This window comes from Macaca fascicularis, chromosome 7 (assembly GCF_037993035.2).
Source record: "Macaca fascicularis isolate 582-1 chromosome 7, T2T-MFA8v1.1".
NCBI classification, from domain to species: domain Eukaryota; kingdom Metazoa; phylum Chordata; class Mammalia; order Primates; family Cercopithecidae; genus Macaca; species Macaca fascicularis.
Window position 1 is genome coordinate 143,380,587 of NC_088381.1, and position 17,726 is coordinate 143,398,312.

Genomic DNA, 17,726 nt, shown 5'->3' on the forward strand with positions numbered 1-17,726 from the left:
AATTTATGGGGGAAGCAAAGGCCCAGTAGGACTGCTGGTGGCCCAGCCACAGTCCAAAACAGGCCCTAGAGAGGACGAGCTCTAACCACACACCCTAATTATTAGTCCCTGCATACAGATCAGTTTATTTTATCCAGAGCCCCAGCCGAAGACACATCAAGTAGTATTGCCTCTGTTCTATGTTTTGTTCCATATAAACATCCAGACACAGGTCTCATGGGAGAAACATCATGAGGCAGTTTCACAGTCCCTGGCTTTGATCTTTACGCTGTAGTAAAGGTGTCATTGGCCTTTCTAGGGCGTAGAGTCATGCTCTTCCACAAGAGTGTCAAATTACTGCTCATTTTCCAATGTACAGTCTTTCAGGGTCTTGCTTTCCGCTTACCTGCCCACACCAATGCTGTGAGGGAGATTGCTAATGGCGAAGGTGAAAATGGTCAGGCAATGTCATTGGGACTTGGTCTGTCTCTCCTTCTATTAGCCCAATTCTTTTATCCAGCAAGATTTCACTGCACTGGGGAAATAAGGAGAATAAAGTCTCACGCACTCTCTCACATGGGAGAGCCGCGCATGTTCGGGTTTGATCAATTGCACGCATCTGTCTCAAGTCTTGTTGTTTCTTTCACTCTGAGCATCTGCACTCCAAGAAGGCATGAACTTTTTTCTTTCACTTCCTTTCTTCTATGGGTGATGACCTGACATCACTCTCAGAAGGAGGCCGAAAGTCGCTGAGTATATAACTCATCACTCCTATCTGGCTTAGGCAGAAGGTAGGGGGCTCGATGGGTACCCAGGAGCATTGGAGGTAGGAGATGCCACCTAGGGAACCCCGTTCTACCTGAGGGCTCTGTGTCTCTGCCTTTGTAGACTGCAGGGCACCATGGATGTCACCTTCCCTCTGGAGTCCCCTTCACCATTTCCTCTCTAGGAGGATGGAAGGTGGGAGTGGGGTTGGCTATTGAAGCTGTAACGGGGAAGAAGGCCACTTGGGGTCTGCTGAGGGCTGGCTCTGCTCACTGCTGTGTCCGGAGTGGAAAGGAGAAGCCCGCTGGAGCAGGGCACAAGCCCAAGGGTCACACTGTGCCAGCAGCAAAGCAAGCCGCGGTCTCAAGCTGCAGCCCTAGCGGAGGGCAGGCTGGTGCAGCGAGCCGCCTTGGGGCCTAAGGGCGCTGGCGGGGGCCGGTGGGTAGGGGTAGGAGTCCCCAGATGCCTTCATCTCAGCCCATCCTTCTCCACCGAAAAATAAAGCAGGCTGGCGAGATCGCCTCCTCACCCGCTCAGTCCTGAAGTGTCCAAGGATGAAACTGTGCTGAAATTGTCCCTGTCTCTCTCAGTTTGGGGGGGGAAGCGCCGGGATTGAGGTACATGGTTAACACAGGCTGTGCGTGAAGGGGCTTTTGACTTGTCCCCCGGCCCCGGCCTCTCGCTTCTCTCTCCCAGCGCTGCGGCTGCCTGGCGGGCACAAGCCGAGCGGCGGTGCGCGGGGGGTGCGCTTACATAACCGCTCGCCGCGTCCTGCTTTCTCGCGCGCTCCTGCACCATGGGGTGGCGGAGCCGGGGGACTGGATGGAACCCGGGCCGCCCCCGCGGGGAGAGGAGCGCAAGCGGCAGCGGGAGAAGGGCGCCCAAGGCGGCGGGGGAGGTTAAGGTCAGTGGGTGTGAAGCGCCGGCTCCACACCCCCTCCTCCTCGGTCCCCTCCTTCCCTTCCTCTCCGTCCCCCTCTGACGTCTGGAGCTGGCAGCTCGGCCGGTTCCGCATTCCCGACCCCTCCCCGCCGCCCAGGGGCCGCTATATAGCCGGGGCTGATGCAACCCGTCCCGCCGCCCGCCACAGCCTGCGGGAGGGACGCTCGGCGGCCGCGACGGGGGGCGCTGGCGGCAGCGGACGCTGCAGCGGCGGCGGGGCTGGCGCCGCGGCGGCTCCCGGGCCGGGACAGGCCTGGGCACCGGGCGGAGCTCCGCGGCCGGGCGGCAGCGGCGCGGAGCGGGCACGGCGCCTGCAGCCGGGCCCCGGCCCCGGGGGCGCCGCCTCCGCCCGCAGCTTCTGCACGGTGGGTGCGAGGGCGCGCGCTGGGGGGCGCTGGGCCGGGCCGGGCCGGGCCGGGCCGGGCCGGGCCGGGCCGGGCCGGGCGGGGCGGGGCGGGGCGGGGCGCGGCGCGGGCACCTGGGACTGCCGCCCCCGCGCGGGCGGAGCGCGAGGAGCCACAGTCCAGCCCCGCGGGGAGGCTCCCGCAGCCCAGGGACCCCGAGCTTTCCCTGCGCCGGGCGCTGCAGCCGGGCCCCTCCCGCGAGGCGCCCGGCAGCCCCAGGCTTCCTTTTGGTTCCCGCCCGGGGACGGGAGGCTCCGTCCGCTCCCTGGGCAGCCGGGGCGCTCCCTCCTTCTCCCTCCCGCGCTCTCCTCCCCTGTCCGTTTGCAGGGAGGTGCTCTCCTCGGGCGGCGGGGAAGGCGGGGTGAGTGGGGAGAAAACTGCCCGCGGGCTGTGCGGGTGGAGATGGAGGGTGAAGGGCCAGGGAGGTGCGGGGTTGGGGTGTGGGTTCGACTGTGGAGGGATGACAAGGACCTGCTGGCAGGGAGGAAGCGCGACTCCCGGAGGACCCGGACCTGGAGGAGAATATTGAGAAGGGCTCTGGATTTCCATCCAATGAAGGCACCTTCTCTCATGGCCATTGCTTTGGAGCTCTGGGCTGGGAAAGGATCTAGGGGTGGCCGGGGTCCCCTTTGGGCTCTCCTGTCTCCCACGCCAGGTTATATAAGGAGGCAAGCAGGCTCCTGTAGGTAACCAGCCTCTCCCTTGCCCAGCCCAGCTTAGAAGGCTCTCCTCTGCTCCTCCCCTCAAAGGAGGTTGTCGAGGGGTAGGGGTGCAGTTGGGGGTGGGAGAGTGTGGGGGTGGAGTGGGCCTTCCACCTGGACCCCTGGACCTTGGGATGGCAGAGCCAGGCTTTGCCTGGGTCAGTGGGAGGAGCAGGGAAGATGAGGAGGCTGGGGAAGATGGGGAGGTCCTGGCTCTTTTGCAGGGATGGAAAGGCTGGTGGAAGGAGAAATCAACCGACCCCCTTGGGTCATCTCCAGTTGCAAGATGTCCTGGCCCTTGCCTAGGGTGCTGCCCTCCCTATTGGAATCCAGGGCATGGGGCTATGGCCCGACCACGTGTGCTTAGGGCAAATGTGCTCAGGTCTGTATCTCAGAAAGGGCTTGCAGCCTGCTTAGGCGTGTGTACCCAGGCTTAAATCTTGGTGGTCTCTCCCTAGGGTCTTAATTTGAGGAGCATCAGGAATTGGGAAGCTTTGAACCATGTTTGGGTACATTTGTACCCAAACGTCCTTTAAGCCCTTGATAGGAACTGCGTTCACATATCTCCCTTCCCCCCAACCTTCCTTCCCTGAGGGTTTTTTAAAAACACTTCCCATTGCTTTTACCTTTCCAGCAAATCTGGCTGCAGCTTGGATGGATGGCTTATCTTCCTTTGCAGGTTTCTAGGGGAGAGTTTAACCAGGTATCAGGTGTGAGCATGGCTCTGATTTTATATAAACGTGAGGATCCAGGCAGAGAAGCAAAATCTATTCTCATACCTCTGGGTGGTTAAGGTTTTGCCTTGTTTAGAGCAGGGAGGATGGATTTCTCAAAGACTCTTCTGTTCCCTTCTACTTTGGCTTTGGTTCAGAGCTGCAGGCAGCTCCAGAATCTTCCTGAAGAGCTGGGTGCTGTGCGATTTGAAGGGCTGCAGGGAGTCATGGGTGTGTAGACCTCTGGCTTTTCTCCTAGGTTGGCTGCAGTCACCTTCAAGGAGATGTGTTGCAAGGTGGTGATAATGCCCCATAGAAAGGGTTTGGATAAGGGTCTCCCCACTCACCCACTGCCTAACTTTTGCAGCTATTACCAGGGAATGCTCCTCCTGACTGCCTGGGTTTGTTGTCATCTCCCTACCTGTTTGCAGGATGTGTGGGCAGCTTTTCCAACCTGCAGAATCCCTGGCAGGAATGGGCTCTCTGGGCCTCGTTTGTAGTGGGGCTACTGGTGTTGCAATGGGCTGTCTCTCTCAGGGGAGAGTGTCTGTTTCCATCTCCCCTCTGGAAAGAAAGGGGCCAATGCCGACTCTAGGCCGGCCTGCTCTGTATTCATTCAGCCCCAGCTCAACTTGAGCAATCAGAGCCAGGGTTGAGGGCAAGCAACATTCTTTTCTGCCTTTCTGCTGCAGGATGCAGTTTGCTTTTTTTCCATGCGAATGAATTATGTTTGAAACCGAAATGGGAGGAAGAGAAAAATGGAGTGAGTGTGTATGGGTATGTGTGTGTGCATACCTATATAGGCAGGGGAGGGCAGCAGGCACATTATTTTTCCATTTTCCTTTAATTAAGGCTCTGTGGAGGTGTGTTTGAAAACAGAGGGTCTCCTATGCCTTTGAGGAGGGTGAGAACACTGTTTTGGCTGCATCCCGGGCCATATGCAGTGTATGGTGGCCAATGAAACCGGGCCTGGCTCGTTCTGTTGCTTGTCTTGGCAGTCGGTTCCGTGGCTTGTATTACCAACTCTGGAACTTAGGGACTGCCAAGCTCCATGTGCCTGTGTATGTGTGTGTGCGTGTGCATGTGTGTGCACACGCGTTCTTGTGTGTGTGTGTGTGGTTTGGCCTCTCGAAACTCAGCAGAGACAAATGCCTTAGTGACCCAGTCTTGGAATTTTCAGCCTGTGTTTCTTTGCGTATTGCTGGCTGTGGGAGGCCTGGCCAGAGCCCACCATTCTTAGTTGTTGTTGTTTTTTAGTCTATTTTCTTGCTGCAGCCCACGGGATTTGGTTGCGGAGCTCCATTTGCAAAGCTTCAGCTGGCCAATGGCATTTTTAAAAAAGAGACCAGGGCGGTTATCACACCTTGTGTGTGTGTCTGTGTTAGGTGTGGTACTGTTAACCCCTGCCAGCCACCAAGGACCAGAACTGGCGTGAAGCCGAAGGGGGAATAGAAAGCTCGTCCAGTAGCTGTACGCTCCCAGCTTCCTCTTGCTGCCTGGGTTAAAGATTCCTGGCAGAGATAACTTCATATGTATTTGCTGAGCACCTACATTAGGCAGAGCACAAAGCTGTGTTATAGGCAAGGCCCTGGAAGCATTTCTCTGGTCTCCAGGGAAAACCAGGAGTTTCCTGGGGGTTGGTTCCAGGTTCTCCTATGGCTGGGATGGCTGTGCAGGGATCACGGCTGCCAGTGTTCAGTGGCTTCCCTTGAACCCAGCTACCCCTCCTTGTCTTCTTAGGAAGCAGTGCAGGGATGGAGTAGATTAAACGGCACAGGAGATGCTGGCTGTCTGCCTCGGGGCAGGAATGGAAACTAGTTCTTGATGGCACCTTGTTGCCAGTGTCTGTGCAGCCGTGTTCTGGCCTGCAGGGTGGAGGAGACCTTAGAGGAAACCGAGGCCAAGGGCAGGTGCTGGGCCCCATTTCTGCACCTTCTACCCAGCCCTGACCTGGCACCCTTTGTTTCTGTTCTTCAGTCAACTGCCAGCATGCAAGATGGTCCTGCCCCCTTGGGATTTAGAGCTGGAAAGTGGGAGAGCAGAGAATCCTCTGGGGAAAATCCTCTTCATGGCTGCAGGAAAGAGAGACTAGTCCAGAAGGGACCCTGAGGGGTCATCTGGCACTGGTGCCCCTCCAGGAAGGAAGGCCCTGGTGGCCACACTGACTTCACACTTACTATGTGCAGGCAGTATTCCAGGTACTTTCCAAGTATTAACTAATTTAATCCTCTTGACAGTTATACAGGGCAAATAACATTGTTATTCTTACTTTACAGCTGAGGAAAGAGAGGCACAGAGAGGTTAGGGAACTTGCCCAAGGGCACACAGCCAGTAAGGGACAGATCTAGGATTCACACTCAGGTGATCTGGCTCCCAAACCGCCACTCTTAACCCCACCTTCTTCTTGGCCTGCAGAGCTGGGGACAGCCATCTGAAGAGAGCCTTTTGCTGCTCGCCTGCACTCTCAGTCTTGGAGCCCTCCCCGCATCATCTTGCTTCTCACCTTCTGGATCTCCTTGACTTTTGGAAGCTGTGTGACCTACGTCATTCAGATTCCAAGAGAGAGGTCATCCTGGGTGACTCCTTAGCTCCAAGAAGAGGCTTTGTGGTTGATTCTCCAAGATTAATGGTAGCAGGTACTATGCGCCATGACCACTGGCCTGGCACTTTTCTAACCTTCTCTGTGGACTCCTGCCCTCTGCATCCTGCTCTCTCCTGGGAATCTTCCCAGGCTTTAGCTCCCAAGATCTCCCACTTCTCTTGTTGAGTCTCAATCGCCATTGCCCATGCCCTGCCCTCAACTGTAAACTCCCTCCCTCCTTGACTTATCACTCTCACCTCCACGTTCTCTTAGCACCAGGCCTTGAGCCTTAGGCCATCTGCACCCACGCGCATACCCATTCTTATTCCTCATGGCAGCCCAAGCCAGCTGCTGGCCTGGAGGGGAGCTTACCTTCTCAAAGAGGCCCAGGAGTTTTATAGCCTCCTTGAAACCTTTGTTTCTATGGACAGAAAGTTCATGATGCAGATGCTAAGTTTCTCTTAACCTCTTTTTATTTACCTGTCTTTGCCATTCTGGATGAAAATGCTGATTTTTGGGCACTTTCTAACAAGAATGGCCCTTATAAATTTGACTCATAAAACAAGACTGTTATTTATTTATAGACACTTCCATTAAAAAAGATTTAAGGACCGGGCATGGTGGCTCACGCCTGTAATCCCAGCACTTTGGGAGGCCGAGGCGGGCAGATCACCTGAGGTTGGGAGTTCAAGACCAGCCTGACCAACATGGAGAAACCCCGTCTCTACTAAAAAATTAGCCAGGCATGGTGGTGCAAGCCTGTAATCCCAGCTACTTGAGGCTGAGGCAGGAGAATCACTTGAACCCGAGAGGTGGAGGTTGTGGTGAGCCGAGATCATGCCATTGCACTCCAGCCTGGGCAACAAGAATGAAACTCTGTCTCAAAAAAAAAAAAAAGATTTAAGGCGTTAGGTTTGTGCAAAAGTAATCACAGTTTTTGCCATTAACCTAATATCTTACAGATTTACATACAAAAAAATGAGAGAAGAAAACCAGAGGAAAAAGCTTAATAAGTTACCTTTAGCTTTTCTTTTGGCTGAAATGATACTTCATATTAGTATCTCCCAGGAGGCTCTATTTCCTAGACTTGAAATGTTTTGTGGCTTTTCTTCTGCTTGTACAAGGCAGTGCCCTGTGTGCCCACAGGCCACTGAGGAAGAGTAGAGAGTACAGCTATCAGACCTTTTTTTTTTTTTTTCAAGTTCTTTCCTCTTAGATCCATCTGGTCCCCATTTTCTTCAAGCTGGCTTTTGGGGAGCTGCATCATAATCTTAGGATCAACAACAGCTTAGGGTCTACTGTGACCTTCTGAACCTCATCTATCTGATTCATGCCTTGCTAGTCAGTCGCCATCTTGGATGTGTGCTTCACCCAGCTTTCCTTCACTGGCTGACTTCCAACTTATTCCTGGTCAGTGTCCCGCATTGCCAAAGTCTTCTTGGATTCCAGGCCTATATTTTGAGGCACAAGCCCCATTTCCCAGTGTTGGTGTTCTGCCAATGTATAGAGCTTGCTCCTTATTTATGCCCCCTAGTTACTCATGGAGACACCAAGGATGTTTATCTGCCTTTCAGACCTCCTGGGCCCTGAAGGGAAAAAACTCTGGGTTCTTCTCCTGAAGCTTTTAGTGCGTAGTTCTTCTTTTCCTACTAAATTGTTTCCGTATGGAACAACCAGTGTGGGAGATGATTTCACCTCTTGTCATCCTTCCTAAGTCTTCCTTGAAGTGGGTAAGTCCCTTCTGGATGTTATTGGTTCCTTGCCGCTGCCACCTCCACTGCCCCCCTCCCCCTTTTTATAGATCCTTAAATCACATCAAATTGTTTTATTTTTCAAATCACTAAAGTTGCCTTTCTGCCTTAGATTGTCAGCCAGCTCTTTGCAGTTAATGAGGATCCAATTATGAAAGGCAGCTGCTCAGCTCCTCCATCTTCTGTGCCCCCCTACCAGAGATGTTTAGGATGACTTCCGGCTGGTGAATGTCAGCTGCTGTGGTTGTCTCCTAGGAATGGCATGGCTGAGGGCTTTGTGGTTTGTATCTGAGCAGTTAGGGGGCTCTTTTATAGGGGGCGGAAAGATAGGGGACTTTTGCTTCTACAAAGGAAAGACTAGTGCCTCGTCTCCCGGGTGAGGCTTGTCACTGGGATGGATTCACAGGGGAACAGGAATGGCAAAATTTAGGGGGCCCTGCTCCCAGAGGGTGGCCGCCCCTTCAGGGGGTTCCACAGTAGCAGAAAATTCGTTATATTTTGGGATCATTTGTTAGTGTCTCATTTCTACCATCTGTGTGAGAATAAACAGAAGTTGCAAACAGCCTATCATTCCCGGAACAGAATGGGGTCTGGCTTCCATCTCCCAGAGATGGAAGGTTTAGGCAGGGAAATACACAGAAGCCTCTGGAGTGTTTTTCTTGGGGTCTACTGTGGGAATGAATAACTTGGAGGTGAAATTACAGCCTGATAATGAGCATCTAAGCTTCCAGAGACGGATTCTTACCCCATTTGCTGAATTTTGCTCTGCTGTGAATTTGCTGTCATTTGTTCATTCATTTATTTACTTAGTTCTTACTTCAACAAGTATTATTGATGACCTTTTCTGCGCCAGAAATGATGCTAAGCACTGGGGTCACCTGGGCGACAACCAGCCGTGACTGCTGCTTACCACCTGGAATCACCGCGCTGCTGGCCACATGGCCACATGGTTTGTTCCCGGCACAGTTTTGCTACAAGGAATAGGTCTTCCTGCTGGCTCCTTCCCTGTTCTCCTTAGAGGAGGCCAGGGGAGACATGTAGCTCATCTACAGTGCCCCGGAGCAGCCTCCTACGTGGCAGGCTGCAGCCCTCTCTGCATTGCAGGTTCCATTCCAGAGGGCTGAGAGAAGGCTGTCTTACTGCACTAGGCTCCAGTCCAGTTCAGAGTTTGGGGGAATCAGAGGACATTGAACACCCACATGCAAGAGGTCTCAGGGGCTATTTCTATGTCTGGGCTGCCACACAGGCTACCATGGAGTTATTCAGGGAACTTCCTAAACCTGGATCTCCATGGGGGGTGGAGGGTCCTCTGTGCACGACAGTGACCCTCTACTATGGGCTGGTGTCTGAAAGCTCATCATGAGAAAGTCATTCCTTCTGCTGAAGGCATCATTACCTATTGGACCCCAGGAAGGGAAACAAAAAAGGCAGAGTGAGAAAGCTTTGGTCTAAAACCCTGGGACCAGGAGTCGAGCCGTGGCTCCAATCCTCTGCAGCTGTGTGACCTTGGGGAGGCCATTTAGCCTCTCTGAGCTTTAGTTTCCTCCTGTCAAAATGAGGATGTGGTTTAGATGAGCACAGGGCCTCCTTCAGCTCTAAGACTGTAATTCAATGTGATTGAGTCTCACACCTTTTTCCGATGGCCCAGGGACACTGGGTGAAGGAAGTAGAGAAAGGATGTGAGTGGGAAGGTGTGCTAAGTGGACCAGATGTGGGAAGTACAGTAGATAGAGCACAGATAGAGGAGCCTGAGGATACCAAAGAAAAACTCTGGGGCAAGCCAGGGAGCTATGGGCAGAGGCTTTATGACCGATGCAGCAGGCATACTGAGGATGAAACGGCAGGTCCACTTCCCATTCCCAGGCACCTTGCTTTAGACACCTTGCTTTAGACAAAGGGATGGCCAGTGGAAACCTTTGTGCTTGAGGATACAAATTACTCACATACTTTTCCTCTTAGAGAAATAGAACTTATTGGGAAATAGACTCTGGACTTGGACAGGGAACCAAATTTCACCTTCGAAAGTGAAATGGAGATGGAGAATATGACTTGCACTTGTGGCCAAAACAGGTTCATGAATGCCCCTCTCTGGAATGATCTAGACCTGGGAAGTGGAATGGGGACAGGTGGTTGTCAAGGGTCACCCTCCAAGGCCACTCCTGTGGGAGACAGAGAGCCCAAGAACCGTGTGGCCATCTGAGTAGATTAACTGCCCAGCAGAGAAGCCTTGTCCGATGGACATCAGATCTTCCCTCTTCTGCCAAATACATCTCTCTCCATGGGAAGAGACAGGTAAAGATGGAAGGATAGGCCAAAGATTTTCCCTCAGGAGTGCTAAGCCAGTGAGGATTTTGATTTTATGGCCCTAGGCAGAAAGGTGAGAAGAGGGAGAAATGATTTCCTTTCCAGGACTAGAATCTAAGAGCAGTTTCGTACTAACATGCTACTTATAAGGCTGCTCCAAAGCTAAGACTGCACATCTGACCTCCATATTCCTAGGGCCTGCTGGCTCATAGTAGGTGGTCAGTAACTGGATGGATGGGTGGGTAGGAGGAGCCCTTCAAGGGACTGGCTTTATTGGCAGACCAGCTTTCTTCACTGCCATCTGTGCCTTGAAATGACCGTTTCTTCCCCATGAGCTTCCCCCAGTAAAGGGAAGAATTCCCTTGGTGTTGACCTGTCTAATTTACATCCTTCTTCCATGTCTGAATCTGTCTTCCCTCGTACACCTTTTTGGTCTGGCACAGCTGGAATATGTGTTTGCTCTGAGAATGAAGAGACCGTGGAGGTAGCCAGGTGTGGTGGCTCACGCCTATGATCCCAGCACTTTGGGAGGCTGAGGTGGGTAGATCACTTGAGGCCAGGAGTTCAAGACCAGCCTGGCTAACATGAGGAAATCCTGTTTCTACTAAAAATACAAAAATTAGCTGGGTGTGGTGGCACGTGCCTGTAATTTCAGCTACTCGGGAGGCTGAGGCAGGAGAATTGCTTGAACCTGGGAGGCGGAGGTTGCAGTGAGCCGAGATCGCGCCACTGCACTCCAGCCTGGGCAAAAAAAAAAAAAAAAAAAAAAAGGGGGGGAGGGCATGAGGGCATGGAGGAGTTTTCTGGTACTGGGTTTCACACGGAAAGCACATGCTAATTAATTCCACCTGCTTTGCCTCAGTCCCTTCCTCATAGATATCACACATACTCACCTTTAACTTAGCTTTGCTTCATCTCCTATTCACGGTGTCTTAACAAGTATGCAGAATAGGATGTGTGATTGGAGGGGAGGCACCATGCCAGACCAAAAATAGCTTCCTCTGAAACAGGTGTGAAGGTGCTTGAGGTTCCGCCGTTATAATTCACTCTCTTCAGAGACTGTATGCTGCCATTGAAATCCCAGCTCCACCAGTTTTAACTGTGTACAACCTTGAGCAAATTATCGTTCTAAGCTTGGCTACTTCCTCTGTGTAATGACCTCTGATCCAGCCTAATGGGACTGACTACAGGATTACTGTGGGGCCTGGCACAGAGCAAAGGCTGAATACATGTTGCCTATGACTGGGTCAAGCATTGCCTTCAAAATAAAAAAGGCAGACACTCCTGGCAGTGCCAAGGGTGACCTTGGTGTGAGTTAATTGAGCAACTTTTCCTCTGTAACAGGAAGGACTTTACGGCAGGAAGAGTAGCTGGGTGGGAAAGGGATTCAGGGGAACAGTGGTGAAAGAAGTGACAGTCCTGGCAAGACGAGGGGCTTGAGCCCTCCTGGAGCCCCTGACCTGGCTGACTGTCCTGCTCTTTTCCTGCCCACTCCAGGCTGGCCTGCCGCTCCTCCTGCTATGATGCCTGGGCAGATCCCGGACCCTTCGGTGACCGCAGGCTCCTTGCCAGGGCTTGGCCCCCTGACCGGACTCCCCAGCTCGGCCCTGACTGTGGAGGAGCTGAAATACGCTGACATCCGCAACCTCGGGGCCATGATTGCACCCTTGCACTTCCTGGAGGTGAAACTGGGCAAGAGGCCCCAGCCCGTGAAAAGTGAGGTGAGCGAGTCTTTTACCCCTGGCAGATTCCAGGTCTGGCCCTAAACCCACTGTGGGACCTTAACCTTGCTATTCAAAGTGGAGTCTGAGGACCAGTAGCATCCATACCACCCCGGGGTTATCCGAAATGCGGAATCCCAGGCCTCGCTCCAGGCTTCTGAATCAGAATCTGCATCTTAACAAGATCCCCCAGGGATTCGTGGACATGTTAACACTGGAGAAGCACTGGGCCAGGGGAGGATATTTAACCTGTCTCTGGTTCTCCGAGGGGCGGGGGAAGAGTGATAATAATAACAGTAATGAACAGCAATATCTCGGCCATCTCTCTGGGGTGGTGGGTGGATCAGGGGAGATAATGGGAGCGGGAATGTGTACATGTTTTGAAAAGTAGACAAGAGAATGCCAATATTAGGTTATCTTTTAAAATTATCATTAGTCACATCATGACCTCCACCCCTCTTGACCCTTTCTGCAGCTGAACCAGGGAACTTGGAGGAAGAGTAGTGCGGCCTCCCTTCCCAAGCAGCTGCCAGAGCCGGGCATGGCCTCAGTCAGCCAGCAGTGTCCGCCTTAGATGGCACTTGCCCAGGACCCACACGTGGAGCACCCACATGTGGCATTTGCAAGGGACCCCTCCTCGGGTCCGTTGTACCTGCAGCTCTCATGAGCCCTTTCCTCAGGGCACTGGTGAGCAGCAGCAGTCCCCGGCATGGCCGAGGATCTATGCAGGGCATGCCCCCGGCTACTTGCCCAGGGCTGGCCGTTTGTCTGAAGGCCTGCCCCAGCAAGGTTCCCAGCAGTGCCGTTTCTTCAGAGGCCTGCCAGAGTAGCTGCCCCCTGGAAAGGAGGAGCCTGTGGTGGGAGGTGGGGAAGAGGCTGGGATGGGGAGGGCACAGAAAGCGGCTGAGCAGCTGGGAATAGCAGCTGTGCTTGGAGGGAGGGTTCACAGGCAAAGGTGAGCCTAGGGGGAGCTCGGGGGGCTGAAGTGCTGGAAGTGCTAGAGAGAGAGGGCTTTCTGCATGGAGAAGGGTGTCTGGGTAACCGCAGGGGAGAGCTGGGGATATTAGGCAACTATTTCTCAGCTCCCCTTCTCCTGACAGGTATCTAAAAACTGCAGAGGACTGTTGGGGGCTTGGCTGTGGTGGCAAACTGGCCATTTGCAGGCTGGACCTGGCTCTCAGATGTATTTTGTTTGGCCAGCTCAGTGTTTTAAAAGAAACGCGAACCCACATTTCACTTGAAAATTTTGATTAAAAAATTGGAAGATCTCATACACTGCCCTGTTCTGGCATGGCAATGGTTCAGTGGGGGTGGACGGAGGTACTTTACTGTTTCCTCTTTCCAGTAGGCCACAGGCCCCTGCACCTCCCTGTTATTCTTGATCCTGCTTATGTTGTTGGTTTTGCTTTTGCTACTACCATCTGTCTTCATTTACCTCTACTGCCTGGACCCTGTTAGCCGTTTGTGCTCAAGACACGTGGATGAGGTCCATCATAGGTGCCAACTAAAGACTGTGGATTACAAGATGTGAGTTGACTGTGATTATATTCTTCTGAATTGATCTTGAAAGCCAATGTGTTGTTGGAGCACTTCCCAGCTTATTTAGTGTTCTGTCTTCATGATGCAGGGTCCTTGTCTTTTGGCCCTCTGCTCCTCACCTTCCCAGGTCTGTAACTTGAGAGCATCTGTTTCTGGGTCATTCCACAGTAAAATTGCCATTTGGAGCCAATAGCTGAGCAGTTTCATGGGCACTAAGGCTGTGCATGGGGTTGATGAGGAGCCAGGTGTCTTAGGCAGAGGTGGCCAAGCTGAGATTCGCCTGGGGGGCTGAGTTACCACCTCTCTCCTCTGCAAAAGGCACTGGAGGAACTCTTCCCTTTTTTTTTTTTTTTTTTTTTTTTTTTTTTTGGAGAAGCCACTTTTATTTGGGTTGGGTATTTTTACATTTTACACCACCCCCAAATTGGTGGCATCTGCCCTGTACCCAACAGTGACATGCTGTCCTCACAGGCACCCACAGACGTGCACCATCCAGGCCGTGAAAATAACAAGCCGTTTTTAGGGCATATTTGCATGTCCTCTCCCTCGCTGTCAGACTGCAGTGTTGTGGGGGCGAAGAGGCAGATGGAGCAGCGAGATTGTACCGATGTAGAGGGATGCCAGCCCTGCACTGTGAACCCACCTCCAAATGCCTCCTAGGTCAGATCCCCAGGGGCTGGGAGAGCTAATTCTTAGAGTAACTAAAACCTAAAGGGGGGTGGGGAAAGAAACTTGCAACTGAAGAATCTATGGTCTAAAGATTTATTTGCATATGGCAAACTGCCTTGAGTGGATTTTCATATTGGCATTTTAGACTAGTAAAAATTTCTTGAATAATAATCAGATACTAGCTCATTAAGCATTTAATATGTCCCAGGACCTGCACAAAGTACTTAACATGCATGACTTCATTCATTCCTTATTCAGTCCTGGAGTCCAGGTTACCCCCATATTAGAGAAGAGTTTGAGGTCTAGGGAGGGAGTTCAGTCACTCAGGGTCACACTGCTGGGAAGTGATAGCACTGGGGCCCGGTGTGCCGCCATTACAGCCGGGTGTCACTTGTGCTGAGCTAAGTCCTAGTCACGGTACTAGGTCTCTTTGTAAAGTACCTCATTTACGCTGCACAAGTACCCTCTGAAGTAATTAGTGTTGTTATTGTTGTTGTTATATCCACATTACAGATGAGGTCAACAAGGCTGAGGCAGGTCCAAGGTCAGTAGCTGGGAAATGAGCTCAGGCAGTCTGTCTTGAGCCCACATGCTGTGTGGCCTCCCATGCCTCTATACCCCTCCCAGACTTCTAACCAGAGCTCTGTTGAGCTGGGGAGGTTGGATGAACCTGGCCCCGGAATGTTCGATCATTTTTATGACATTGCCCGGTGAGTGCTGAGCCCTTCAGTTCTGCAGCCTCATTGTCTCCTAGTCCCCAGAGAGAGAGAGAGAGAGAGAGAGAGAGAGAATGGGAGAGAGAGAGAGAGCCAGCTGAGCCGCCGTGCAGGCAGCTCTGTCAGAGGTGGTTCTTGGGCTGTTCGCCTTGCAGAGGCCAGCAGTCTCCTGGGCTGTATCCAAATGAACAGAGCAATTCAGTAAAAGAAAATGGGAGGAATTAAGTTCAACGACAGGTTTTGTGAATTATAAAGTGCTTTGTGCTGATGTCGTTATTATTACATGGTCAACACATGACGTTAAACTGTTTTGGTGCCAACTGCTTGCCTGCAGTCCGTTTGTTCAAGCCATATTTGTTAAGCATCTACTATGTGCTGAGCACTGCACCAGGCGCTGGGAACCGAACTGCAGATAAAAGAGTCAAAGCCTTGCATCTCTCGGTGCTATATATTGCAGTGAGGGCATCCAAAAGTAAGCAAATTAATACACAATATATAAGGTGAGTTCGTGGTCAGCACCATGAAGAAAAATTAAGCAGACCAAGGACATGGCAGTGGCAAGACTGCTCATTTTGATGATTGGCCAGGGACTCTGGGAACGTCATTTCCTGGGTTGTGGAATTTTTAAAGCTGTTGCTTCTTTCTCCTTTCTTTTCTAGTATTCCCTTTCAGGACAGCTTTGCTCTCTGGCTTTCTCCAGAGCTTTCCTTCCTTGACTTTTCCTCTGTAGCCCCTCACAGCTGGACTCCTCCACCAACCAGTCCCTATTGGCCTGAAGATCTTGGCCCTTCCCAGGTCATCTCCCAGGGAGCCGTGGCTGTGGTGGTCACACCCTGCCTCTGGGTCTGGAATGCATTTTCAGTTGGGAGGGGAGGGAGGCCCGAAGCCCCACCCTTGCACACACACATACACACACCAGACACTTTCTAATCAACCTGCTAGACAGGACCCCTCACCCTCTGGCCACCTCTCCGTGCTCTAGAGGGAACTCAAGAGTTCAAGGGAGGCTAAACTGGATGACCTTTCAGGAAAGAGACTGCACACTGGCATTCCAGGGGCAGGCGTCGGCCTGCAGATGAATCTTGTTCACAGGGTGGTTTGCTTTTTCTTTCTTTTTTAACAAAATCACAGTGTGGTTTTCTTTTTTAAAAAATTGAATGAATTGCCATATTTAAAAGCCAGGAAATGTGGACTTTCTGGCTTCTTTTAAAAAACCAGAATATCTAGCCACTTAAAGCCACACCCTTAGACGCAACAAGAGGTTGGAGCTGAGGAGCAGATGCCTGCTGTATTTGTGTACAGCCTTGAGTTCACCGCAGTCCCCACTACTCACTGATGTCTTACCCCCAGCCCACTTCACACGGTCTGTGTTGCCAACCTGATTTTGAGTCTGTGTCCCATATTTATGTCCCACGGACCTTGCTTGTTGGTTTGAACATTATGAGCTGTGTCAACTTGGCAAGTCACTTAAACTTTCTATTCCTTGATCGCTCTACTTCCCAGTTCTTATCTTCAGCCATTGTTCATTAGATTTTGCTATTTCTGAATTTCATTGACTTCAGGCAGAAAAAAAGAAAATACAACAAAAATCAAACCAATCATTCCAAAATGTGACTGGTCATCAAAACACTTTGGGAAATTTCTTAAAAAATATAAATTTCCAGACCCCACCCCAGGCCCATGGAATCAGAATCTCTGAGGGTAGAGGCCTGGGAAGTTGTATAGCTAGTAGGCTCAGAGATGACTCAGCTACTTTTGGGAATGTGACTCTAAGTGGTTTCTTCCTGTCCTCAGGCTCTTCTGATCCTTATTAGGGAGCTTTCTGAGGGTGTCACCCTGAGGAATCGGTGTGTATGTATCATCAGCAACTGCCCTTTCCAACACAGGGCAGCTTCCTGTGTGTATTCCACACAGGGACTGGATCCGTGTCCTCATCATTTTCAGAGATGGAGAGGAGACTTAACTGTCTGTGAATTTCACATTGGTGACTTCCTGTCTTCTCCAGGGCCCCTGGATGAAGTGTGAATAGGAATCCATGGACCATAGAGCGGCCTTGGAAGCCGTGTTCACTCAGCCCCAGGTGGTCTTCCCAGACTTTGTTCATAACAGAGACCAAGACGTGCATCCATGTTTAGCCTGAGCAGAAAAAGTTGCCCCAAACCAGCTGATGTGCTGGGTAAATGTTGGCCTAAGCGCGCTTGTGTTTTTAGTGATTTGAAACGTAAAGGCAGCCCACTGACATTTTTTAGCAAGCTTTGCATAATTGGTTTTTAATTGTGGCTTTTGGAATAGCATTGGCCTTCTTCCCCCTGACTCAGATGCTTTTTTTGTCTCATACTTGTTTGGCAGAGAGGTCCAATCTGTCCTCTCTTGGAACAGAATCTCCCAACTCATCTTTGAAATCTGTAATTTCCACTTTAGTTCCGTTACTTTGTTAGCACATTTTCAAAAGCTGTTAGCTTAAAAAAAAATTTAAAGTTGAGGGAGAATGAGTGATAGTTAAAGGCAGCTATGAGTGTGTTTAACATTGGCCTCTGTGGTGTTTAGTCTTATTTGATACCATATCCAGAGCATTCACAAGGGTTCTGAGGCTTTTATTTAAAATCAGAAGTTGGTCACACCCAGTGTTATCCTAGCACAGGGTCCCTTAGAGAGGTGGTGGTGAGGATGTGGCTGGATCTCTACGTCCTTAGCAGAAATCAGACACCTCTGAAAAGCTCAGGAAGCCTTACGGCTTCTTAGGTTTTCTATTAATATCTTAAAGTGAGGATGATAATAATACCTACCTCTTAGTGTTGTTATGATTTTTTTTTTTTTTTTTTGAGACAGGTTCTCACTCTGTTGCCCAGGCTGGAGTGCAGTGGCACGATCTTGACTCACTGCAGCCTTGACCTCCTGAGCTCAAGCAATCCTCCCACCTCAGCCCCCTGAGTAGCTGGGA

General features: G+C 51.5%; 1 protein-coding gene across 4 annotated transcripts in view; it reads left to right on the forward strand.

Annotated features, from left to right (window-relative positions):
* Positions 1-703: 703 nt before the first annotated feature.
* JDP2 (Jun dimerization protein 2) overlaps positions 704-17,726 on the forward strand; it is a 43,712-nt gene continuing 26,689 nt past the window's right edge. The window contains exons 1-2 of one of the 4 annotated variants that reach the window (XM_065549092.2): positions 704-770; positions 11,638-11,861. In XM_065549092.2, coding sequence (XP_065405164.1) covers positions 11,661-11,861 — 201 coding nt within the window. In that variant the 5' untranslated portion in view covers positions 704-770; positions 11,638-11,660. Of the gene's footprint in view, positions 771-1,540; positions 1,649-1,820; positions 2,052-2,189; positions 2,452-11,637; positions 11,862-17,726 lie in introns of those variants that run through there. The other 3 variants (XM_005561819.4, XM_045396778.2, XM_015454014.3) reach the window with 3 other exon arrangements.